The following is a 26,562-nucleotide window of genomic DNA, read 5'->3' on the forward strand; positions in this document are numbered from 1 at the left end:
TGTAATTTAGACCCGATCTTAAAGTCCGTTATAAATAATGCAAGATCAAGGTTCGATGGTTGTGGCTCGAGGCCTGATGCATCTTAGGGCCATGGTCAAATGTATGCACATAAGTGATTGTGGGCTGGGCCTCAATCATATGGGCTATGGGCTTTGATCTAATATGGGCTTTGCAGATTATAACCTTTGGGCCTCAGAATTTCTAAGGCCCAAAACATTATGGTTTTGATGGTCCATAAAAGTAGTTTTATTCAACTAAAGTGTACTAGCTAGGTAGTTTCCTTTTTTTTTTTAAGTTGGGAAGAAACTTGATTATGAAGATATATATTAATGTTTTTCATTATCATCTTGTTGCTTCGTATTTCCTCTGTCTCAAAATACTTATCACTCTTCGTCTTACAAGATTCAAACATTAATGATAACATATCTAATGTAAACATAAAAGTGAAGTCGGAAGAAGGTAAAATATTTTTCTATATTAAACCTCTACCTTTATGAGGTGGTGAAAATGTTTTTAATAGATAACAATATAATAATTAAAATTTAGATATATGAAAATTATATGAAAAGTATTATGTTCTTCTATAAAAAATACAACCAACAGATTAATGTAGTTTTGATGAAATACGAAGAGTGACAAAAAATTTCAAATAGAGAGAATATTACTTAAATTTTTACACGTAAATTATCAGTACATCCATATTTGACAAATCACATCATCACGTTCATTTGACTTTTAGTAACATGTATAATTTATACTAACAAGCCTTCTTGTGAACATGTGCATCAAGTCAATAAAGGGTGAAAAGGACCAAACATGTCAATTCTGTCACTTTTGAAGGATAGAATTGATAAATTTGGTCACATCAAGGGCTCATTAGTGATTATGGTGAAGTAGAAGAATAATAATAAAAAAAAAAGGAAGTTAGAAAAGCTATTCCAACGAGATATTTGAGTCTGTTTGGCTCAGCTTAAAAGCTGGTCAAACTGACTTAAAAGCTGTTTTTTGACTTATTTAGTTGTTTGACAATACTCAAAATAACTTATTTTAAGTTAAAAAAAACTTATTTTAAGCCAAAAGTTAAAAATTGGGGTAGGAGTGTTTTTTTTTTAACTTATAAGTTGTTTTAAGTTGACAACATTTTTATCTTTCTTGCCCTTAATATTTTTATACAATCTCCAAATAACCCACATAACCCTAACATTTTTTTCTTCCATTTTTTCCTTTTCACGTTTGGCAACGCATAACTGCTTATTTTAAAAATAAGTTTCAGCACTTTCAAAAGTACTTTTTTAAAGCTACTTTTATTAAACCCATCCAAATGGGACAATTTTGACTCTAAGAAAGCATATAGCACCAAAAGTGAGATATTTTTTTTTGTAAGTTTCATTTTTGACGATGCTAGATTTCGAGATAAGTCTGATCTTTAATGCTATTAAAATATAAAAAAGATAATTTTATTTGTTGTTCATAATATTGTTTTCGTATCGTGATACTCATTTTATTATATAAATTATTTTTAACATCATTTATATATTTATATATGTTCGAAATACTTTATTCATACGTTCAATTATTGCCTTAAATAAACATTTGTTTCATTCTTAAGCAAATGAACATTAATGTTGACATGTTTGTAACTCAATAATCTCATGTTTTTGTTTTATTAAAAAAGTTTATCTATATACACAATTGCATTCACACTCATTGATATTGACTAATGACTTCAATTTTTATTTTTATTTTTCTTGGGGTTCACTAATCATTTTGAAGTGTAACTAATTCAAAATTTATTTTGAATTTTTTTTTAAAATATAAAATAAAGTATTCTTTATTAATGTAATTATATATTTTAAATTTGAATTTGAGATTTTAAGTTAAAAATGAATAAATATTTACTAATTTATCAAAAAATTTGTTAGATAGTACTTGAGCATGATGTGGCTTATCCTTCTATAATGTTTGTTGTGCTATTACACATAATATTACTCTTATAGCATATTGTTATTTGAGTTCGGTTATTATTTGAAATTTTCTTACACTAATTATAATTTTATCTTATGATTATTGTTTAAAATAATTTGTAGGGATTATTGCAGATCGTTGCCTTTATTTTTGTTATTTCTTTATCTACTATATTGCTTTGGATTATTTTTTCTTGAGTTCAGATTTTATCGAAAACAACATCTTAAGTTTGAAGGTAGTAATAATGTCTACATATACACGATCTTTTTCAAACTCTATTTTGTGTAATTATATTGTATACGTTATTATTGTTAATGAAGATATATTAATATTTTAAAAATCTTACGAGAAAAATGTTAAATCATATTTTATCTTCTCCAAACATATTACCTATAAATTATCATTCGAAATTATTAAATTTAAGAAAACGTAGCAATGAAATTTTCTAAAAATAATTAATTAGAAGGCGATTTTATAATTATTATCAATACAAAAGAGAATAACACTTTTGCACCAAAATAAAGGTTGAGAATCTGTCAAAAAGTTAATGGCGCATAATATTTGTATAATATCAAATAAAAAGATATAACAATACAATATATTTATTTTTATTTATAAAAAACTTTTTATACTTAATCATTGTTATTTCTATATATAATTAAAAAAAATAGTTATCAACAAAACAAAAAGTGAACTTCCTATAACATTATGGGTGTAGGCCTGTGCCGGTTTATCAAATATAAAAATCAAATCTCTATAATATAGTTATAGTTTATATAATTATACAAATTTTATATTTGTTATAACTATTAATTTCTATATTTCAATATATATACATACATAAATAAAAATTTATATTTATATATTTCGATATACAAACTAAAATATAGTAATTGTATATAAACAAAATTACTCTATATATGCGACATATATGTATACCGAATAGGTATATTCATATATTCGATTTCCCATATATAAATGGGTCTTTGAAATTAAGTTTTATACATCACATAATATATAGAATGGGTCTATTTGAATATTTTGATATATAAATGAGTCATGTAATTGATTTTTATACAACACTGCGTATACCAAATGAGTCTATTCGTATATTTTGATATACAAATGGGATGACAAAAAACATAGAATATTTAGTGTGAATTACAAATGAAAGAAATCATGGCTATAGTATTTAATTTGAGTTAATAGTTTGTTATTTCATACATTTTTTCGTAAATTTTAAATCTTGATGTCAATAAGAAAATGAATTACAAGTATATACCAAACGACCATTTAAATATAAAGTAAAAAATCAATTTATCGTCAATTTCACGAAAAAAACACGCACCAATACAATAAGTTGATTGAGCGGTGCTAAAAAATAAAAATATATCAAATATCTACTTAAAATACAATAGCTATAAATAAAACAAAAAGTGAACTTCCTATTAACATAAGGAAATTGCTTAAAAATTTTCATTTTACTCAATAAGAACACAAAACTCCAACAAAATTTTGAGAAACTTTGTGGAAATTATTAAGAATATATATAGTGAATTTCTTGTACAACTCAAAAACCCTTTTCCTAATTCATCAATTTCAATAGTAAGGATGCAAAATTTTAAAAAATGGTATTTGTGTTTATTAATTTTTCAAAATTCTAAAAAACTTATCATAATTGATTATAATTTAATAATTAATTTTTTTTTATCTATTAACAATATATCTTTTTCTGTACTAATATTTTGTACGACAAGAAAAAATATATATAAATTATTGAACGTGACATAACAACACAAATATTTAAATTACTCTTATTGATTAGCTTCGATTTTTTTTTCTTCAATAAAATCAATTGTTACACAAACTATAAAAATTATTTTAAAAGCGTTTAAAAATAAAATTAAGACTTATTCGAATATGTCAATGAAAGCATCATTTTTTACTTATATAATATTTCGTAATATTTTTAATTACAAATATCAATATTGTAGTAAGTATTACTTTTTAGAAGACTTTCAAAATATTTTTTAAAATTATTTATTTATTTAATAATCTAATTAGTTTAAGCTTAAAATGTTTAGTGAAGCATCTCAAAGCATTGAAGACAATCTTACAAGGTCAGTACTAAAACATGATTGATTCAAATTGAAATAAATTAGACAAATTAAAAAATAAAAAATAATTATGTATTTAATTGTCTACAATGTTTAACTGTATATAATTACATCAATAATAATATTTCAATGTGCATAATTAGTAAGAGATTAGCAACAAACTATTGAGAAAAAATTAATTAATAGTAACAATAAATACATTTTTTTATATTCTACTTAGGTGTCGTTTGATAGAGAGTATTAGGATAAATTAGTTATGTATTACGTATAGTATTATTTATCACTATATTTGATAGGAAATTTTGGCCTATGTATGACTAATCCATGAATTAGTTGTATGCCTTGAAGGTATTTGAGATTGTATAACTGATACTTTTCATTTGGTGATATTAATACTATAAAATTAATTCACGATAAGATAAAAATATGGGAAAATTATATGAAATGGCAAACATTCATAACTAATTATATCAGAGGGTATAGTTTAATTTATTTACATTATATAATTATAGTTTAATTTTTTTTGCTATAATTAATGGGGTCCACAATCTATTATGTAACCAATAATAAAAACCTTATTTTCTAATTTTATATATAATTATACACAAAATAATTTTCTCTCTCCTTTTCACATTCCAACTTTTTCTCCTACATTTAATACTCCAGCTATCTAGTTTGAATTTCAAATTGTTATCCAAAATTAGATTACTCCCTCCCGAAGTTGAAGTTCCCTCCCGAAGTTGAAGTCAATTTCGTAAGTACTCCTTAGTTTTAGTTGTTTACCTCTTCTTTTTTTTACTTATTCAAAATTTGTATATGTGTTCTGTTTATTTTTTTTTTCATATATTTTGATGAAATAATCGATTTTTTGTTCTTGATAGATCTAAAATTGGTCAAACAATGAATGAATCATCTCCATCTTTGAGGATTACCAGAGGTAGTCCTTTGCATGTCAATGTTGTTGACATTTTACCATCCTTTTCAATAGGGTTAACTCAAGATTTTGGGGTTGATGTAGGGTCTTTGGGAAAATCAAAACAAGTTATACAAGAACAAACCATGGAAGAGCTGAGATCAAAGAAAAAAAACGACCCTATGACAGTTCAACAAGTTATTTAAAATGTCAAAGCTAGAGGCATTAAAATTGTACAAGGAAGAAGAAAGAGGAAAGCTGTAAACATTGAATCAGAGGAAAATGATTCTGAAGTTGTCGGATCTGAAGAACTTCATAATCATGAGGTAGTGTATTAAAACACAAAGTTAGATACAATTTTTTGGTTAATTAGTTGTCAATATACAAAAAAATATTGCTTAAGTATTGTATATAGTATATTCCATGTTTAGTAATTGTATATAGTATATTGCATGTTTATGTTATTTTTGTTTTTTGTATATATATACAACAAAGTAATTGGACTTAAATATACAGATGGAAAATTTTCATATACGATTAGAATTTGTATATTCTATTAGTTATATACAAATTATTGAAGTTAGTAAATATTAAGTTTATATACATATACAAAAATTGATATGTACATGTCTGTTTTAATAGCTGGTAGTAGGGGATTGTATATTAAAGGCTCATTATTTTTCTTATATACATATATACACAAAGTAATTGGATTTAGTTATATAGATGGAAAAATATCATATGTGATTATAATTTGTATGTTGTAGTAGTTATACAAATTATTGAAGTTAGTATATATTAACTTTATATATTATTGGAGTGTATATAAAAAGTCATTTAGAAACTTGTATATAATGTCATGTTTAACTAATATATTCATGTACACATATCAATATACAAAAAAAGTAAGTTCATATATATATATATAGAGAAATTAATCTGTGCATGACTTCTTTTTAATTTTTTTTGTATATATATGTAAGTATATATAAAATTATATTTTTGTTTCACTTGCTGTATGATTTTTTTTTTTGAATTTGAACGTTTAGCTTAAAAAAAGGAACGTTTCCCTAAAATTGTGGCATTATCTTAATTTATTGTTAGCATATTTAACGCTTCACTTACAAACCACTTTTTAAAATAAAATTGTATAAATAAAAAAAAACCTTTATATACAAAATTAAAGATACCTAAAATAACTAAACCATACCCATATAATGTAATTAGGTAAACTATACCCATATAATGTTATTTAATCAAAATAAGTTTGCCATATATGAAATTTTCCCTAAAAATATCCCTCAAATCTTTTTGCATATTTTATTTATCATCTTGATTTTATGTTTTATATTTGTACTAATAAATTTATTTAGAAAAAAAAATCTGAAATATATTCAAATTTTGAACAAAATTGTAACAACAATATTGGACTTTGGAAAAGACATTTTACTCACATATACTATTAAATAGTGTATTTTAAAGGGAATATATGTGCCCACATGGACATCATAAATATTGCATAATCATAAATACTAATGTGTCCAAGTGGACACATATATACCTTAAAATACACTATTAAATAGTGTAGGGGGTAAAAGGTCTTCCATAAAATTTAGTATCGTAACAACAATATCGAGCCAAAGTTATAATTTTTTCAGACCTTTTTCCCATTTATTTATATAAATTAGCTTGCAAATTTTGTTATTTAGAGGAAGTTGTTCGTTGATAAATAAATCTAACACAAATCAATACAATATTGAAACGCGAGTTGTTTCACATTTACTAATTGAGAATGTTAATTTATCATTGCATGATATTTATCGTCTTAATTGAACGTCTGTGTGTGTCTGTATATATATATATATATATATATATATATATGATTTTCTAATTATTTGTATTCTGAACAATTTATAAAGTTGTATCCATAATAAAATTACAAGTTGTAATTATTATATATAAGCGTAGATGATTTATTCAATTTTACTATCGTTTACCATCTTTTCGATTTTAAAAGTAGATGCTCTATTTTTATCCGATTAAAACTTGATATTTTGTTTGTGATCAATTTATTTATATGTCAATTATTTACCCTCAAATAATTTAAGTAAAAAATAACAACTGTTAAAATTATTCTCTTAGCTAATTAGAAGATATTAAAAAAAATGATACTCCCTATTAATCAACATTCTATACCTTCGTTCAATTCATAAAAACAAAAATATCATAATATTTAAGAATATAATTAAAATAATTTTTCGTAAAGTTTTAATACCTGTATTATTAATTCTTGCGTTATTAATTTAGATAGATAAAGTATTTTTTTTTTGTTAATACTGTGCTTGTCACCATTAATAATATTTTTTCTCTTTTTATATGTATATGCATCTCCTTCATCTTTTTAGCTCAGTGCTTTTGCTTCAGCGTTTAATCTTTGCCTATTGATCAAATTTATGTCTTCTTTGTGCATCTTCGGTATGTTTTCGTATTTGAGTCAACTGAATTTGGGTTTTTTTTTGTTTTTGGTTCTTTGAGAAGCCCTTATTTTTTTGGGGCCTAAAGCCCTTGTAGAGGATATGGGTAATTTTTTTCTTTTGTTTGTTTGGTTGGAATTGAATTAAAGTTGAGACCTTGTGATAGTTTAGTTCTTGTTTTTTGGGAATTCTCAGATGATAAAGTTGACTGATTTCTACTGTAATTTAGTTCATTAAGCTGCTGATCATTGGTTTTTGATGTGTGATTATGCTTTTTTTTTCCTTGGCTTTGATGTTTTGTTTACATAAGGTATTGTGTTCCTGTAAAGATAGGATCTTTCTACCTTTAGGGTACGGGTAAGGTCTGTGTAGACCGCACTAAAGTGGTTATGCTGTTGTTGTTGAAAAGATTGAATCTTTGTTCATATTGTTCCTATCTTGTTATTTCAAGAGCTTGATCATTACAAATGCTTACACCCCAAACTTGTAATCGATTCGTCCCCTAATAGTGTGTTGTATTTGTTCTTGTTACGTTGATATTGGGCCATCGAATTGCACGATATTAATTCGACTTTTAATGGTGTGATGGACCCCTTTGTGCTTGAAATCTCTATGTACTCTATCTGATACTTTTTTTCTTGGTGTATACTGTAGTTAAGGATATGGGTAATTTTTTTCTTTTGTTTGGTTAGTATAGAAATTAAAGTTGAGACCTTGTGATAGTTTAGTTCTTTTTTTGGGAATTCTCAGATGAGGAAGTTGACTGGCTTATGCTGTAATTTAGTTCGTTAAGGTGATGATCGTTGGTTTTTGATGTGTGATTATGTTTTTTTGTTGGCTTTGATGTTTTGTTTTACATAAGATTTTGTGTTCTTGAAAGGATGGAACCTTTCTACCTCTAAGGTAGGGGTAACGTTTCCATACAGTCTACCCTCTTCAGACTCCACTTTACGGGACTACAGTGATTACTTTTTTGTTGTTGAAAAGATTGAATCTTTGTTCATATTGTCCCTTTGTTGTAATTGTAAGAGCTTGATCATTACAAATGCTTTGCTGTCTGCTTTGCTTCTTAATTTTGTACGACCTAGGTTCTTTTTTTTCCTACTCAAATACCCCAAACTTGTAATCTAATCATCCCTAAATAGTGTGTAGTGTTTGTTCTTATTAGTTTGATATTGGGCCATTGACTTGCATGATATTAATTAAATTTTAGTAGTGTGGTGTACCCCTTTTGTGCTTGAAATCTCTCTGTACTCTATCTGCTAATGGTGTTATAGATTGGTTACTTGTTTAGTGGTTTCTAATTGATAAGTCTGAGAAGTTAACAGCTTTCTATTGTACTTAGATACCAAGGTAGTCGATATTGATTTGTCTTGTGTTGCTAAGAAATTACCCTTAAGGATTTTAAGATGATACCAAAACTTTTAAAATTTTCTGTAACTTTTGCCTTCTGTAGATTTTCGAGGAAGCTGAATTAAGCTGCATTAGGGTTTCTCAATGATGTGCTTGGCTGCCTAGATTTATGTCTCCTGACTTATGTTTCAAAATGCTTAATCATGATGTTTATGCAGATTATTGCTTTTGGCAGGTGACACTGCTATTTTGGATAAAGACATTGCCTAGTCTTTAAATGATCATGAAGTGTTATCAGGATATAGTTTCCTGATTGATTCATAGATTGCACCAATGGAGAAATCCAGAAGCAAAAGTTGGGTTGGGAGCATTTACCACAAGTTTGAGGTTGTGTGTCAGGAGGTCGATGAATTTGTAACTAAGGTATGTAAATGTGATCCTTTTTGGCCATTTACTACTTCCAATACTTTGGTATATCTGCTTCCTCTTTGGTTGTTTTGTTTCCTTGGAATCTATATGTTTATATTGTGTTGGAATGGACAGAACTTTGTAACTATCTTACGAGTAGTTCGGCTTTTATTTGACTTACTTCTTAAATATTAGGACACAGTTAAGTATGTCGAGAATCAGGTGCAAACTGTTGGTGCAAACATGAAAAAGTTTTACTCTGGTGTGGTGCCAGAGTTTCTTATCCCTGTGGACAGTCATGTAAAAAAAGAAGCACAGGCTGTCAATGAGAAGCCAAAGCACGCCAGTGACACTCATACTAGTTCAGTGGCCAACACTACTCAGAACCCTATCCAAGAGAAATCATGTCAGAATCAGAATTCCCTTGAAAGTCATGCTGCTTCAACTTCAACTGAACTTGATGGTGTAGCTTCTGAAGAAGCAGAAATTGATCTTTCTGTAGGAAATGAGTGTGCCACTGCGATTTGTAAGAACTCATGTAATGTTTTTAAAGAGAATATGACAAGGGAGGAAGCACTGGTAGTTGACAAACCAAGTACTTCAGAAGACAGAGTTTCATCTGAATCCTGTTCTGACAAAGATTCGAAAGATACCATGTGCTATAGCTTTTCAGATGATGGTAAGTGTTTTTCTGATGTATCAAGCTCTCAGATTATACGACAAGATGATATGGTCGGGGAGGAACAACCACTTGCTAAGGGATCAAGTTCATTTTTGGATAATTTGTCTACATCACAACTCACGGCCTCTATTAATGAAAAAATGTTTGATACTTCTCCTGATGCTATCAACTGTATTTCTAATGTATCAAGTAGTCAAATGGTTTTGCAACGGAACATCACTAGGGAGGTGGAACCTGTCACTGATCAATCAATTTCCTTTGGAGATATGGCTCTATCAAAGTCATTATCATTTTCAATGGAGGAAAGTGAAGGAAATCCCACCATGACTAAGTTACAACGTCCAACTTCAGTTTATGATACAGAACTTAGGACCAACCCAGAGGATGAGAGCATTTCCAATGCTTCAATAACTCTGACGAATTTGCAAGACAATATCATCAGTGAGGATCGACTTGCATCCAAGGAATCAAGTTTTGTCAAAGATAAAAGTTTGCCACTAACCCCAGCATTTGCATCTGTTATACCTCCTTCACGAAATGATGCAGGATTTGGGGCGTCCATTGCCGCGAGTAAGAGTTTTTTGGGTGATGTTACTTTTGTATCTGAAGAGTCTAGTACAACCTTGGCATTAGAAGATGCTCCAAGCGCACTTCAGTCATCTGAACTTGTACTTTCTCGTGTTATGGAGAACAAAAGTATGGATGTTGACACTGGAATATCAAACTGTTCTCTGTTAAAAGAATCTTCAAGCCTGTCAACTTCCTCAATTGGAAACTGTATGCAGGAAGCCGAGTCTGATTTAAGTATCTTCACTGGCCACTCATCTGCCTTGCCTACTTCCTTAGTGAGTGCAAACAATGTTGTTTCTGCCAATCCAGTTCTCTCAAGTACTCTGTTGACAGATTTCAGTGGTAAGTGGATTCCTCTTTCAACCCTCTGGTCTAGTAGTAAACGATAAACAATGTCCAGTTTTTTGTTCTCTCTGTTTCTACTTTCTTTTTTCTTTCTATTGTATCCATTGCTTCAATAGATTTCTCCTTTTGCAGAAGTAAATGCCTCTAGTTCTCACGAGTTGGTTGGAAATGGTAGGTCCGTTCAAAATGACCTCGAGTGTTGTCCAAGCCCTCAGCTGATATATCCCGCAGAAATAGGTACTATATGGAGGAACTTTGTTTTTTTCTTCTTTCTCTCCTTTGAAATTCGTGTGTTTCTAACAAAGTCACAATCAAACTACGGCAATGTAGCTGAGATGATGATGCATGTATTAAACGATGAGAATAATGAGAAATGAGTGCAAACTCAGTTCTTTGCTGCAATACATGCTTACTACGTAGTAGTTGATTGCCTGTGTGTGCTGCAGGGATGCTATAACATATCATTTTCCCGGAAGGAGAGTTCACAGTTTAATTGTGGGTTTGAAAATTTGAGCTCTATAAGGCAGCATCATATGATCAAAATGAAATTAATCAGTCCCATATTTTCCTTGTTCTCCTCCCCTCCCATATAAAAAAGAAATGAAAAAGGAAATTTGAGGGTGAAGGGATGATACTGACTCGAATGCTTTGTCTACTTCTTTTCAGTATACCGAAATGAATATTGTTGGATCAGCTGTATCTCTGCGAGTATAAGACTTATGGAAGAATAAAAGGGTTGTGGGATTTCACTAGAGGAACCTCTGTGGTTCGTGCTGCTCCTCTTGGACTCTATTTTAACCTATGGCCTTCGACATAACCTATGTTCTTTTTTCTTTATTTTTTGCGTCCGGGTATATTGTTGTTGAAGAATAAAAGGATTGTTCTTTTATAGAATTGACAGAAGATTTCTGGATGATATTCCTTCTTCAGAAAGATCATACCAGTTGATCGCTACTTCATTTAATATTGTATCCTCATCATTTCATAGAACGCATAGTATTTTGAGATTTAATATCAGTATTTGGCCAAGTCTACCTGAATAAGGTTTGATCTGTTTCATGGAGGTATAAATTAGCGAGGATTGATGCGGATCCATTAGAAAAAATTTGGTGGTTTATAGGTTGGGAGTAAATAACGTGGAATTATACATGGTCATGGATACTACTTTCTTCAGATTGGTGGCTTGCTTCTCAAATTTGAGCATCTGTATCTTTGCTTTTCATCTGAGATCTACTTACTGCTTGATGTATTTTTGCAGGATGTATGAATGATAGCTCCATTGATCTTCCGGGCATGGAAACAATTGATCTAACTGATAAGGAATTGCCCAAGGAAAGTTGTGCCTTCATTGACTACAAATTACACCATCTCGTTTCTTCTAGGCCAAGAAAATATAAGTCGTACAAGGTAACGTCTCTATTTATAAGCTTCCCTTCTACTTCAAATCCTGAACTCAATTAACGTTCAACTTTATCTGCTATACTACAGGAATTGATACAGGAGGCATTTGCTCCTCGAAAGAGAAGAATAAAGGAATACGAGCAATTGGCTGTTTTGTATGCAGACGTGGATGCTGAAACGAGCCAGCACGTTGAGCTCTCTCAATTACCTTCTCTTCCTTCACCATGTTTACACTCAACGGAATCGTCCACATGCAACATCTGTGAACCTGAGTGGGAGCTCCTGTAAATGAGCCTTTTTTCCTGTGAAAACAACCCCATGATAATAATTTCTGCTGAGAAGTCTCTCTTTGTAAAGGTTCCGCTATAACGGTTAGCATAATTGAGCTAATCATTAGTCCTACTGTGAGATTAATGGTAGAAACTACATCTTATTTTTCCCTTTCATATAATAAGATAACAATTTTTGATAAATATTTTGATCTCTTTTGTTCACTTGTGACATTGTCTCAGCATTAAGGTTTTGGAGACATGATCAAAGAGCCCAGCTGGTTTTGAGTGTTATTTCTTGATTCTAAGCAATGTACCCAAATTTCTAATGTCAATCTATATGCAGTGGTTGTTTTGTTCTCCTTCTTTGTGTCAGTATACTACTACTACTATTGCTTTTACGTATTCGTGATTCTACAAGTTTTTTACGTATTCTACAAGTAGAGTGTGAGGAAGATTAGAAGTACGCAAGTCTTACCTCTTACCTTTGTAGGGTGGAGAGTCTGTTTCCGATGGACTTTTGATTCGACAGACAAGAAAAAAGATCAAAGCATGGTAGCAAAAGAAAAATATGACAAATGAAGTATGTATGACAACAAAACATAAAGCAAGTGAGAAAAACCAATTTGGTTAGAACTTTGAGAAATCAATGATTATTTATGATCACGTAGAATTTCTTGTTGGATATTTGACAAATTCATACCAGTTATTTCAGATTCATCCTCTGGATATACAAACAATCGTCTTTAATCACTTGCTTGATAATAATTATGTATGATCACGAAGAATTTCTTTCTGAATATTTGATAAATTCATACCATCTATTTCAGATAAGATTCATCCCCCAGACATACGAACAATCGTCTTTAGTCACATGCTTGACAATAATTATGTATGATCACGAAGAATTTCTTTCTTGTTGAATATTCGATAAATTCATACCATCTGTTTCAAACAAGATTCATCCCTTGGACATACGAACAACCGTCTTTAATCACATGCTTGAAAATAATTATGTATGATCACGAAGAATTTCTTGTTGAATATTTGACAAATTCATACCATCTATTTCAAAAAAAAGATTCATCCCCTGAATATATGAACAATCGTCTTTAATCACATGCTTGAAAATAATTATGTATGATCACGAAGAATTTCTTGCTGAATATTTGATAAATTCATACCATCTATTTCAGACAAGATTTATTCCCCATACATACGAACAATCGTCTTTAGTCACATCCTTGAAAATAATTATGTATGATCACGAAGAATTTCTTGTTGAATATTTGACAAATTCATACCATCTATTTCAAAAAAAAAACATTCATCCCCTGAATATATGAACAATCGTCTTTAATCACATGCTTGACAATAATTATGTATGATCACGAAGAATTTCTTGTTGAATATTTGATAAATTCATACTATCTATTTCAGACAAGATTCATCTCCCAGACATACGAACAATCGTATTTAGTCACATTCTTGAAAATAATTATGCATGATCACGAAGAATTTCTTGTTGCATGTTTGATAAATTTATATCATCTGTTTCAGACAAGATTCATCCCTTGGATATACGAACAGTCACATTCTCGAAAATAATTATGTATGATCACGAAGAATTTCTTGTTGAATATTCAACAAATTCATACCATTTGTTTCAAACAAGATTCATCCCCTGGACATACGAACAATCGTCTTTAATCACATGCTTGAAAATAATTATGTATGATCACGAAGAATTTTTTGTTGAATGTTTGACAAATTCATACCATCTAATTCAAACAAGATTCATCCCTGGACATATGAATAATCGTCTTGTTTGAATTCAAGAGTCTACTATTCAATAAAAAAGTTTCAAATTTAATCGAGATCTAATATGATAAAAGAAATACAGATGTCCTCGTTATCACAAATGAAAGTTTTGACAGGCTTTTTTTGTTGCCAATAAATAGTGCCCACACAGTAACACACCACAACTCCTAATTTATTTTCTCCGCCGTAGCTTTTACCTTTTCCTCATTTCTTTTGTATATTCCGAAATGAGGACCTCCATGTTGAAATCCATCGTCCGCCGGAGCTCCACTGCCGGAGCATCCTATGTATCTCGCCGTGGATTCGCATCGGGATCCGCGCCGGAGAGGAAAGTTGCAGTTTTGGGGGCAGCCGGAGGGATTGGACAGCCTTTATCTCTTCTAATGAAGCTTAACCCTTTAGTATCCAGCCTTTCACTCTACGATATCGCCGGTACTCCCGGTGTTGCCGCCGATGTTAGTCACATCAACACCAGATCTGAGGTTGTTTTCTACTCTCTCTCTCCCTTACGTTTTCTACTTGGAATTCTCTGTTTTTGTTCATTTTGTATGAGTATTGGCGAAGATTACTAATGAGGATTTGTATTAACTAAATTGGAACTAAGACGTATCTGGTAGGTTGATTGATTCTGTTAACATGCTTTTTTGATTTCCTGAATCTCGAGCTCCGATCCGATTTACGTTAGTCGATTTCACTAGTGAGTTTGAGTTTGTTGCTTGCTTCATTCCACTATTTAGTCTATTTTTCGAGTGTGTATCACATAAGTACATATAGATTCGTGAATGAGTTACTAAAGTACAAGGTTTTGTGCTGAAAACTAGGTGTTTGTCAGCAATGAAGAGTTCAACACCAGATCATTTTACTCTTTGCATCAGTTGCCTGTTTTAATTTCAAGATGATTTGATTACAATGTTGTTTTAGGCGTCCACTGTCAAGTAGTTAACGATTTGAAGCCCATCTACCTTTTGTGTCCTAAACCCCTCTAAATAGTGTTTGTGCCAGTTTATGGTTTTCTTTCCTGCAATTCTGATCTGTAAATATATTTGTGGACTTTGCAGGTTGCCGGTTTTGCAGGAGAAGAGCAGCTAGGGCAGGCACTGGAAGGAGCTGATGTTGTTATCATTCCTGCTGGTGTGCCCCGAAAGCCTGGTATGACCCGAGATGATCTGTTCAACATTAATGCGGGTATTGTTAAATCTCTATGCACGGCCATTGCTAAGTACTGCCCCAATGTGAGTATGCTTGTGTAATTATCTCTGTATATGGGGGTTATATATAGGAGATTCTAGAAAAAGTTTCTGATTAATTTTCTCATTTGCTGCTTGTTCTGATAACTTAAAGGCTCTGGTCAATATGATAAGCAACCCAGTGAATTCCACTGTCCCTATTGCTGCTGAGGTGTTTAAGAAAGCTGGAACTTATGATGAAAAGAAGCTCTTTGGAGTTACCATGCTTGATGTGGTTAGGGCCAAGACATTTTATGCTGGAAAAGCTAAAGTAAATGTTGCTGGTGCGCGTCTTCTTGTCTAATTCTTTATTTGAATTGATTTTGTTTCGCTTTACATGAAACTGTAAATTCATACAATACTATCTGTCTACTTTACTTACTTTTTGCTTCGTTTTTCAGAGGTCAATCTCCCAGTAGTTGGTGGTCATGCTGGCATAACTATCCTCCCATTATTTTCTCAAGTAATTTTTCTTTTCTTGTCCCTTGTTATAAAGCTTTTTCTTTTTTTAGTATCTATTATTATCTTCTTTATGTTGTAAGTGTTTGATTGAACATTTTTTAGTATGTATTATCTAAATTGTTATTGGTGATTTCCATATTGTGGCATATTGAGTCTTGTTTTTATCACTAAATTTTGGATACAGGCCACTCCAAAGGCAAATCTATCAGATGAGGAAATTGTTGCACTCACAAAGCGAACCCAAGATGGTGGGACAGAAGTTGTAGAGGCCAAGGCTGGAAAGGGTTCAGCCACCCTCTCAATGGCGTACGTTTCCACTTCAATGTTTTTCTTGATTTATTTTTTTTTCCTGAAGGATTTTCACTTTGATTGCAAGATTTTGTTTACGAATAAGTTATGGTGCTGCCCAATGTCACGGTCAAATATTTAGGAATGTAGAGAAACAAACAAAAAAAGAAACTTTTTTGACATATACTGCCCCAAACCACTTCATTTACTGGCCTTTCCTGTTTGCATACTCGGTTCTAAGCAGTTAGTTTTACTTGTGCAGCTATGCTGGGGCTATTTTTGCCGATGCTTGCTTGAAGGGGTTGAATGGAGTTCCCGATGTTGTTGAATGTGCTTTTGTGCAGTCCAATGTCACCGAGCTTCCCTTCTTCGCATCCAAGGTAATAAGCCTTTTCTTTTCCTACAAAGACACTGGACGTCATGTATACTTTTTTCTTTGAACTGTCTGATTCATTTGGTCATTGCCCTCTTATCATGTGGGTATGAAAAGGTCAAAACAAATTATATAGTTCAAGTTTAGGTTTGTTTAAGCATGTCTGAAGCTGTGTCTATTCTGGATGTGTTGAGGGATAGTTTTGACATCATGAGTCATCGATTGATCTTGATTAAGCATGTCTCATGTGGAATGGTTGGTAGCTTTTCAACAGTGCAAGTCGAATGTGTCAAGAACTAAGTTGACATCCTAGGTTATTATTTGTTGTTAGTCACACACGCATCTGAACGTAAATAGCTCGTTAACTTTGAATCATGGGCTAAATTTGTACTTCCTCTTATCAACTGACTTGTGGGTAATTCACTGTATAAGGTCACTATTTTCATTTTGCTTACTTATACATGTCATTCAATTTGATCGCTTTGCAGGTAAGACTTGGGAAAAATGGAGTGGAGGAAGTCCTAGGGTTGGGTCCACTTAACGACTACGAGAAGCAAGGACTTGAGGCTCTTAAGCCAGAGCTGCTCTCCTCCATTGAAAAGGGAATCAAGTTTGCCAAAGAAAACTAAAAAAACAAAATTATGGTCTAGTTTTCTATAGTGACAGTTTTGGATCTTTTTGGGTCAATTGTTTTTGTATCCTTTGCAAGTTTCTTGCAGCCGGAGGCTTAGATTTAGCTCTTTTGATATTATACCCAACATTTCTACAAAATAATGTATGGCAAACTGGGGGCCTATCCCATTTGCCTTAGTGTGGAGGTGTTATTCTCACATGAATCGTTTTCCAATTATGGTTAGTAGCAGACAATTGATGCAAAATGAAGAAATGTTCATGACCAATTACTGCATCGTTTTGCAATTCATTAACCATTTTCTGTCGTTATACTTTTGACTATGACAGGAGAAGCCAAGAGGGTGTTATAAAAAGCTCAAAATAAGCAAATGCGTCAGTTAATAACTTGCCGCATATTATGATGCCAGACAAGAAATTGAGAAAGTATGTACACCCTCCTACTGTTATTTCCATATAAATCCCTGATGGTGATATTACAATGCAATAAATACTCCCAAAGCAAACAAACAATACACATCATCAGCCTATTATGCTCTTTGTACATCCAGGTTACAGCTGCAGGACCTTGCATGAATCATGATCCTGCCAAATTGTTGACAATGACACTGAAAACATAGATTTTTTCAGCACACAATATTTTAATTCAACAAACAGGTGTTAAATACCCTCACAGTACTACCACCATAACCACCTCCCTCTGTATATAGCTTGTCGATGACAAGCTATATGACAGAGAAGAATGTGAGCGCCAACAGCTAACATGCTCCCAAATTCACTAGGACTTCACTTCCTCCCATACTTGAAGTTCTTGAAAGAAACTTATCATGCAAGAGCCACACGACGTCTTTCAGATGAGTGTTTGAACAGCCGTCTGCTCTGATGCATTCATAATCCAAATTTCCTGCAATAATTATAAGAGACAGATTTACACAACGCTTCCTCATGATAGGCAAGAAACATTTTAAAATATAAGGCAAAGAAACATAGAATATACAGAGCATCAAGTAGTAGTCAATGAAAGTTCCTCAACCAAGTTCTTCGTTTCACATAATTACTCCGCCACAGTTTCAGAGACAAATTCAAAGGGGAAAAAAGCATTACAAGCAAAAAAAAAGGGTAACACAACTTATCTTCTCCTTCTTTCCACTATAACATGGTGTCCCTAGGTGCATGAAAAAACCGGGGAGCCACAATAACAGAGTGGATAGAGGATATAAAGGAAAACAACAGTAGTTCCTAGTTCTAGGGAGGGGAAACTTGCTGCAATTCTGCCCTGCTAAGTATCGTACGGTACCTAAGGAAACAGAGCTAGAAAATGGGTGCATCTGCTGCTGCTTATACAACCTTTTCTTTTTTCGGATCAAGTGATATTGAACTTTCTCCGAAACTACTAAAAAGTGTTTTTTTTCTCCTTGGGAAGGATCTGGCAGAAACACTAGTAAATTAGACATATTCTTCCTTTTAAATTTCAAAAAGCACTGTTCTAATTATACACAACTCATGGACAACAAATGAGAATTGTGTAGATACAGTGATTTTTCCCCTGTTCTTCCTTCTTTTTTGCGGAAGGACGGAAAGAGATCATCGCAGGTTTCTACAGAAAATTGAAATCCATCGACTTTCCTTGTAGATTAAGCTTAACATACTACAGTTCCAAAACCAAACATCTAGGTTGTAAAAGAGAAACACAAAGCAAGATCAATTCTATTAATGACTGGCCAATCTGTGTGCAACTTGACTATTCCCCTGGGTACCTACCACCTGCTCATGACCGAGTAGTTCCTGCTGAATAAGGCTTAAGCACATGGCAAAAAATCACTTAGCACTTTTGCATCTAATGTGATTTGAAGCATAGTCTCCCATGACTTTATCCATCTAGGCTATGCCCTTGGGTGTAATACAAAACAAGATTTTCAACAAAACAAGGGAAGTTTATTCACATACTATCATTTTCTGGCAAAGTACAATGAGACTACCAAATATAATCCTGCAGTTCTACCCTAATTCCCTTTCAGCTGTGGTTACTTCAAGAAAAAGCATAAATCCATCCTCACTCTTAGACAGGGGGGCACAACACATTTCTTTATCTATTTCTTGATCAGACTAAAGTACATTCACTAAGTCACTGAAGCATCGGATAACCATGATTATGGAAATGCCCTCCTTAAATGGCTAATCTGCATGGTGGTTCGGTAAAGAGAAGGCCCAAAAAGTGAATGCACCTCAACGGAATAAAACAGAAACTTAGAACCAAGAGTTTTCATGTGATAAAAAGCAAGATTTGCTGATGGTTTAAAGGATATTAGGACAACAACTCATCTTTTAACATAACAAAACTGGAAACAGTAGCTAAAAAATGGAACAGAAGTAACCAAAATAAGTTAGAAATATCTTTGTAATTTTCCTGTTCTGCTTTCTCAAATTTCTCTTTTTTTTTCTTGATCAGAAGACACAAAGTTAGAGTGGTTTTCAAGTGACACGTGTTTTCATCTGGTAAAATAATCATATTGCTAAATAAAATTGTACGGTTGGTAATTCGATTTATTAATTTGTTAATAAGAAAGTAGATGAGCATTGGCTCTTTACATATATCACCAATCTGTTTGAATTAAATGCAATGATCAAACTTATTGAACAAATCCAATATCAGATACTGTCAAGTTTTGAAATCAATGGTTGCAGTTGACCATATTAGATATGCAAGGAGAAGAAGTGTTGCTCAACTTGTTCAAACTAGGCTGGTATTTTTCACAGAGTTTGATACAACTTGTGTAACCACGAAAATGGAGCCCAAGTTGAGACGCCTAATACTAAGTGTGTTAATCATCAGCTATATGAGCCCATAAGTAGTGAAATTTCAAACTGTCAGCTTCATTCACTAAAGAGCTGTCGGAAACCAGAAAAGAAAATGTGCAACTCTAAAAAGACCCTCTCCACTTGTCATGAAAAGTTGTCTCATTACACCACTGGATAAAACATCAACTCCCACATCTATCAGGCACAGAAGCTGTCCTACCCAAACTATTTCACGGTTCTCATGCAGTCGTAACATTCATTGTCAAGCTACTCTATTAAAACTAATCTACGGTGACTTAAATGGCCCCTCCTCACAATGAAGAGTTTCTAAGACTTCCACTTCCTACACCAAAATGAATCTCATGCTCCCAGTCCAACAAAACATTCCATCAACACAAGTGGTTATTTGTTCCATTCATCTCATATGTAATTTTGCAAAACACCATATAAGACATAGTAATAGTCCTCAACCATATTTCCAAAAATAGTTACAACAGGAATCACAGACACCATCAAACCAATGCCAAAGAGTATTCTCCCAACCATACCATTTCATCAAACATCAACCTAACAACTGCAGCAATCAAGAGAACTTAACACAAACAGCATACTCAAAAAAGCACATGGCACAGAATCCAAACTTCACATTTCAAATATATATGAGAATAAAAACAAGGAAAGATGCTTCTAGGGGAAAAAATAAGTACACATTCATCAAAAAAAGGGGGGGGGGGGGGGGGCACAACAATAGAAACATCAGCACACTAGCTAAATCAGTCTTACTCACATCAAGAGCTTGTCATGTCCTGGGTGATTGCGCCGCCTCTGATCCAGATGCTGAAGAACTATCACTATCAGAATCTGCACATAGTGTAGCAAATTAAATTAGAGATACTGAGAAGAACTTGCTGAAAATTAGTCAAACAATGAACAATCATTATGTGTGCAGCATTGAGACTTGAAGGAGTGTATCATAATTACCACTAGAGGATGAGCCTGAATCACTGCTGGAACTACTTGAGCTGCTACTTGCACTATCCGCCGGTCTTCCACCTTCAAGGGTAGCAGGAGCTGTATCTTTTTCACCTACTCATACATGACAGCAAGAACAATAAGTATTTTTCACCCAATGCATCTTTGAAACCTATCCGAGGCAACAATTCCTCCTATGAGACACTTACCAGTTCCATTTTCTTTCAGTGCATCAGCAACCATTGATGTAGGGTTCTGCAATGTAATTTTCACACATTAAGAATCTCAACCAGACAACACACAATGACTACTGGGGGTGGGTGGGGAATAAGAGAAGGATGCATGAAGGAACAAAGCTCACCACATTTCGAGCAGCCTGAGCAGCTCCTTCCCTGGCTCGAAGAAGTTCAGCTTTTCTCTTATACTTGCTAAAACTCTTTTTGAAATTTGTTACAAATCTATCAAGCTCCCAGAGTGTTTCTGCATCAACACTATCTATATCTACTTCAATCTCATCGTTGTCTTGACTAAGTGCGGTGTTCCTCTTCTTAATTATCTGAACAATTGCATCAAGCTTTTCTGAAGGTAAATTCTGAAGATTAGTGCTAAGCTTCTGCTTTTCCTCATACGTCATGTCTCTCTTATTGAGATCTTTTGCCTTCGGTTTCTTAGGAACTGGTGTCCTAGTAACATGAGCTATATTTGAAGTCTTCATCTTGGGATTAACCGGCCTAGTCATTGACTCAGATCTATCCAACGGATGCAGTTGACGGGCATGTGGAGCAAGAGAACGAGAAGACACTGGGGTGTGGAGAAAAGGAGGAGGATAAGAGGTCATTCTTGAGGTGGGAGTGGGAGCACCAACATCATGATACATTTGGTACCTCCAATCTGAATGGTACTCAGCCTCTATAACTGCCCATCTCTCTTCGAAGATCTCTGATAACTGTTCAGCCATAACATGTACATCTTGCCCTCTAGGATTATAAGTCATGGCATTACGAAAGACGAGTCGTACATCCTCCGCAAATTCCATTGGAGACTTGTACCAATCATCAGATAACCTAGTCTTAATGGTGCCCAAATCCATAGGATGCTTAATGATGTCATGATAATCATGTAGCCCAAGAGATTTCACGTTCACTGGCTCATTAAACACCCAACCATGCTTGTGTTTCATTAACCTCTGAAGCAAGCTGCTACAATTCCTAAAAACCTGAAGTCTGTGCTTATCAAGCCCAAAGCCATTCTCTGAATTGGCACTGTGCTTCTTCCCAGAGCCATTAGTCTTCAGTCTTTTATTGCTTTCAGGAGGCAGTCTATCCTTACCAAGGAGGAACTCGGAATTCCTGTAAAACTGATTAGCCTTTGGGGTCCTCTTCTCCTTCTCCACAAAGTCACTAGAACCATTGCTGTTTTCCACAATCAGAAAATTAGGTCGCTGGAATGGTCTTGATCCAATGTGCCCAGCAGAACGCACCTCTGAATTCATTCGCGCTAAAGACCTATTCTTGATCACACCATCATCCATATACTGTGTATGACTGTAAGAGCTAATAGAACCACCAGGGACAGTAGTAATACTACCAGCATTAATACTACCAGGGAAAGTAGTAACACTACCAGCATTAATATTACCACCATTTATACTAGTCCTATATGTTGTCAGCTGAAGCTGTTTAGCTTCAAGCTGCTTTACCAAGCCCCTAACTTGATCAAGCTCACTCTCTAAGCTCATACCGAGCTCTCTAATCTCATCACTGGACCTCACTCCAGTTAAATTAATCCTAATTCTATCTTGAATTCTTGAAATAACCGGCTTACCATACCCATTCTCCATTTCAAGATTGTCACTTTGTGGTTCATCTCTATGATTCTGCATTGCTGGCTGACTTCCGCTGCTGCCTTCTGGAACTTCTCCACCACTAGACGCCGCCGCTGCACCAGTGTCAATGCCACGGCCAACTTCAGGGACATCTCTACCAAATGAACCGTCAGCCGATTCCCCAGCTTTATGCTCCACCAGTAGTCCAGCACCACCATCTCTAGGTTCATCTCTACCGCATGAATCTTCCGTCAATTCCCGCACTTCCCCACCATTACTCAGAGCTACTTGCTCACCCCCTATCACACCTTTAACAATCGAACAATCCCGAAATTGGGTTTGCAAAGACGGCTCCGGCACCTCATCATTCTCGTTCGTATCCCTCCCGCTATTCGAAATAACCTCCGGTGCAGCTGCGGCTGAGCTAACAGCGGCTGTGGCGGCCGGAGCAACGTCAGTACTAGTATTCTCTAGGGTTCTACGGCGCTTCCGGGTATAAACTTTGTGATTATCGCCCCAACGCAACCTATTTCTTGAATTCAAATCGTTTGCATCTGAATCCATACATGTAATCACAACCCAACAACCACCAAAAGGGATGAAAAAACTAAACCCTAACCCTAAAACAAACGAAACACGAAGCACAAAACACAACAACTGGGATTGTAAAAAAACAGAAAAAATCGAAACTTTCCTCCTAAAACCCCATGAATTTGAAAGGAAAAACTGGAAAACCTTAGCTGGATCGAAATCGATATTTTCAGGGAAAATGGAAGAAGTAGGGAACTAGGGTTTTTCCGAAGAGAGAGACAAAAACAAAAATTACGAAAAGTTGAAGGATCTATTGAGAAAATAAGAAAATTAAATTTTGAGGATTTTGTAAATTTGGGGAGTGGGATTGGAGATTTTATCTTTTTCAGGGAAAAAGAGGAAAAAGCAATTGAGAGAAAGTGTCATCGATCCGAACTCTACTCACCTACTTTTCTTTTAACTACTACTACTTGTTACGTACTCGTATTGTCTGGTATGATGTATTAGAAAAAATATTATACGTATGTATAAATTTTTTGAAGGAATTTTAAGACTAATTTATCGAAAATATAACTTTAAATCGGAAAGATTGGTTAGCAGGTAACAACGTGTTGTCGTTTTATCAGTCATTCTGATAGTTTAGTTTTAGCTTTTAATCTTTCGAAATATGTTGTCTTGTACATCGACTATCATATTAGTCTGTCTTGGACAATTGTTCCCTTGAGTTGAGGATCTATTAGAAATAACTTTTCTGCTTTTGGGCTATAAGCTTTTTGATATAATTTGTTGTCTTGTACTTCGAATATTATATTATTCTGTTTTGGGTTATTTTCCCTCGAGTTGAGGGTCTAACGAAAGCAACATCTCTATTTTTAGAAATAGATGTAAAATGTTTTGGCCTATTTTTTCCCTCGAGTTAAAGGGTCTATCAAAGTAACCTCTCTGCTTTTAAGATGAAATATAAAATTTATATATATTGTATTATCTTCGAACCTCACTTTTGGACCAGAGAGAAGGGGATATCACCGGCCCATGATAGCTGATACAGGGCTAGAAGCCCAACAGAGCCCAAATCAACAATTATCACCAAAGCCCATGATAGATGATACAGGCCTAAAGCCCGAAAGGGCCCAAAGCAACAGTTGTCACAAAAGCCCATGATATCATACAGGCCCAATCAACAATTTGCCCAAAGCCCATGATAGAAAATACAGGCCTAGAAGCCCAACAAGGCCCAAATTTAACATTTGTCACCTAAGCCCATGATAGATAATACAGGCCTAGAGCAATGGATAGAAGGAATTATGCCCTTTAACTTGGCTTGACGAGCAACGGATAGCTAGACATAACTTTAAATAATTTATACATTGCTCCACTTAAGTTTTGTAAAAACTAATTAAGTTTTGTAAAAATTAATATGCACCTTAAGTTGTGTAGTATTTCTATGATTCAATTTCGTCAAGTTTAGAGATTGTTTATCTTGTTCGACATAAGCAACGTCTTTTTACAATATAATTAATTAACTTGCGAGTTATTAAATTGAAATTTTGTCTCTCCACTAGCATAAGTTGTGTAAAATTTAAGTTATGCTTTTTACTAATTTTCTCAAATAATTATTTAATTATGTTTATACTAATATATATTTTTAAATTGGATATATGGGCAAACTAAATTTATGAAATAACATTATATGGGTATAGTTTATACAATTACATTTTATGGATATAGTTTAGTTTGTTAAGTAGCTTTTTATTTAGTATAAAATGTTTTCTTTTTAATTTTTACTATATTTTACTTTTCCATTGAAATAGTAACAATAGCCCTAAATATGGTAACAAACATTTATATAATCGCATAATTTAAGCTAAACATTCAAAAGGGATACTAAACTTTTTAATGTATATAAAGTGTATATACGAATACAAATAAATTGAATATAAATTGTCCATTTTGCACCAAATTGTAAAATAATTATTATATACATATACACACAAATCCCTCAAGCAGTTTTGCATATAATAATGTAAAATACAAAAAAAAAAGTGATTTAAAACAAATTATTATACAATAATTGCACCAAATTTTTCAAAGTGATTACTTATATATATACATATATAACTAGTTGAATATAAAAAAAATTGTATATGTATAAACAAAATGTATATACGAATGTAAATTAAATGAATATACAAATATACAAAAAATTGTATATGTATAAACAAATTTATATATGAAATATAAGTAAAATGAATATAAATTGTTTGATTTGTATTAAATTAATTATTATATACATATATTAGTAATTGTATATGTATAATAAAAATATGAATATAGTACTTGTATATGCACAAATCCCTCAAGCAGTTTTGTGTATAATAACGTAAAATACAAAAAAATTGTGATTTAATACAAATTATTATACAAATAATTGTATCATTTTTTAAAAGCAATTACTTACATACATATATAACTAGTTGAATATACAAAAAACTTAAAATATGAATATAACAATACAATATACCTTAATCAGTTTTGTATATAATAATTCATTGTACAAACAACTATATATATATAACATTCAAACAGGTAATTCTTACAGATTGAGATGAATCTCTCATTCTAATTTTGAACAACTTGTAATATGATGAGAAAGAAAGATTTTTTTTAAAAATAATATGAAAAACTAAAAGACATAATATATATACAATTGTTGTGAAGGAAAAAATAAAAATAGATTCATTGAAAATTGAGAGCAAGAAAAAGGAAGTAGGTGAAATCTTATGAAAATCAAAATTCAAAATAGAATGGATGAGTGATTTTAGGAAAAAGAGATTAATGGAGATAGGAGAGATAAAATGATTTTATATAAAATTGTATATAAAATCATAAATAAGTCTTTTACTGTTGATATGTAAATAGATGGTGGATCCCATTAATTATGACAAAAAAATGAAATTATTATTATTGAGAGTAAATAAATTGAACTATACCTTTATTAATTAATTACTTAGTATAGTTTGCCATCCCATATAGTTTTTCCAATTTATAATAATTATGTATAAATCCTTGTAACATATTAAGGTAATTTTATTTTCTTTTCAAGTACAAAATCCTTTTAAATGTATAAAAAGTCAAGT

At 32.6% G+C, this 26,562-nt stretch overlaps 3 protein-coding genes across 6 annotated transcripts; 2 read left to right on the forward strand and 1 right to left on the reverse strand.

Moving 5' to 3' along the window:
- Positions 1 to 7,325: 7,325 nt before the first annotated feature.
- LOC101264446 (uncharacterized) lies at positions 7,326 to 12,860 on the forward strand. 4 transcript variants are annotated; one of them, XR_003247520.2, is made up of 7 exons: positions 7,329 to 7,471; positions 9,059 to 9,246; positions 9,427 to 10,825; positions 10,961 to 11,065; positions 11,495 to 11,594; positions 12,087 to 12,235; positions 12,317 to 12,860. XR_003247520.2 is itself a non-coding variant. In XM_010326082.4 (6 exons), exons 2-6 carry the CDS (start codon positions 9,157 to 9,159, stop codon positions 12,515 to 12,517), a joined length of 1,944 nt encoding a protein of 647 aa, XP_010324384.1. In that variant the 5' UTR covers positions 7,326 to 7,471; positions 9,042 to 9,156; the 3' UTR covers positions 12,518 to 12,860. The 4 variants fall into 4 exon arrangements, 2 of the variants coding, with proteins under 2 accessions (XP_010324384.1, NP_001353412.1); XR_011221915.1 differs by having other exon boundaries at positions 7,334 to 7,471; positions 9,042 to 9,246; XM_010326082.4 differs by lacking the exon at positions 11,495 to 11,594 and having other exon boundaries at positions 7,326 to 7,471; positions 9,042 to 9,246.
- Positions 12,861 to 14,414: 1,554 nt separating this feature from the next.
- On the forward strand, positions 14,415 to 17,565 carry mMDH1 (malate dehydrogenase 1). Its single transcript, NM_001247072.2, has 7 exons — positions 14,415 to 14,801; positions 15,378 to 15,551; positions 15,661 to 15,829; positions 15,947 to 16,008; positions 16,192 to 16,313; positions 16,558 to 16,675; positions 17,157 to 17,565. Exons 1-7 carry the CDS (start codon positions 14,547 to 14,549, stop codon positions 17,295 to 17,297), a joined length of 1,041 nt encoding a protein of 346 aa, NP_001234001.2. The 5' UTR covers positions 14,415 to 14,546; the 3' UTR covers positions 17,298 to 17,565.
- A 151-nt stretch (positions 17,566 to 17,716) lies between these two features.
- Positions 17,717 to 23,926, reverse strand: LOC101264139 (transcription factor GTE3, chloroplastic-like). Its single transcript, XM_004244211.5, has 5 exons — positions 21,431 to 23,926; positions 21,279 to 21,324; positions 21,079 to 21,183; positions 20,885 to 20,958; positions 17,717 to 18,202 (listed from the first exon to the last, which is right to left on the reverse strand). Exons 1-4 carry the CDS (start codon positions 23,456 to 23,458, stop codon positions 20,897 to 20,899), a joined length of 2,241 nt encoding a protein of 746 aa, XP_004244259.1. The 5' UTR covers positions 23,459 to 23,926; the 3' UTR covers positions 17,717 to 18,202; positions 20,885 to 20,896.
- Between the last annotated feature and the right edge of the window lie 2,636 nt (positions 23,927 to 26,562).

This window comes from Solanum lycopersicum, chromosome 7, assembly GCF_036512215.1.
Source record: "Solanum lycopersicum chromosome 7, SLM_r2.1".
NCBI lineage: Eukaryota > Viridiplantae > Streptophyta > Magnoliopsida > Solanales > Solanaceae > Solanum > Solanum lycopersicum.

Excerpts from the sequence above, each read along its gene's own strand:
- LOC101264139 (XM_004244211.5), bottom strand. The coding sequence starts at position 23,458 with ATGGATTCAGATGCAAACGATTTGAATTCAAGAAATAGGTTGCGTTGG. Across the intron at positions 21,325-21,430 it reads CTCAGGCTGCTCGAAATGTG|AACCCTACATCAATGGTTGC; the intron begins GTGAGCTTTGTT and ends ATTACATTGCAG. Across the intron at positions 21,184-21,278 it reads ACTGAAAGAAAATGGAACTG|GTGAAAAAGATACAGCTCCT; the intron begins GTAAGTGTCTCA and ends ATGTATGAGTAG.
- LOC101264446 (XM_010326082.4), top strand. The coding sequence starts at position 9,157 with ATGGAGAAATCCAGAAGCAAAAGTTGGGTTGGGAGCATTTACCACAAG. Across the intron at positions 10,826-10,960 it reads TCTGTTGACAGATTTCAGTG|AAGTAAATGCCTCTAGTTCT; the intron begins GTAAGTGGATTC and ends CTCCTTTTGCAG. Across the intron at positions 11,066-12,086 it reads GATATATCCCGCAGAAATAG|GATGTATGAATGATAGCTCC; the intron begins GTACTATATGGA and ends GTATTTTTGCAG.
- mMDH1 (NM_001247072.2), top strand. The coding sequence starts at position 14,547 with ATGAGGACCTCCATGTTGAAATCCATCGTCCGCCGGAGCTCCACTGCC. Across the intron at positions 15,830-15,946 it reads AGCTAAAGTAAATGTTGCTG|AGGTCAATCTCCCAGTAGTT; the intron begins GTGCGCGTCTTC and ends TTCGTTTTTCAG. Across the intron at positions 16,676-17,156 it reads TTCCCTTCTTCGCATCCAAG|GTAAGACTTGGGAAAAATGG; the intron begins GTAATAAGCCTT and ends ATCGCTTTGCAG.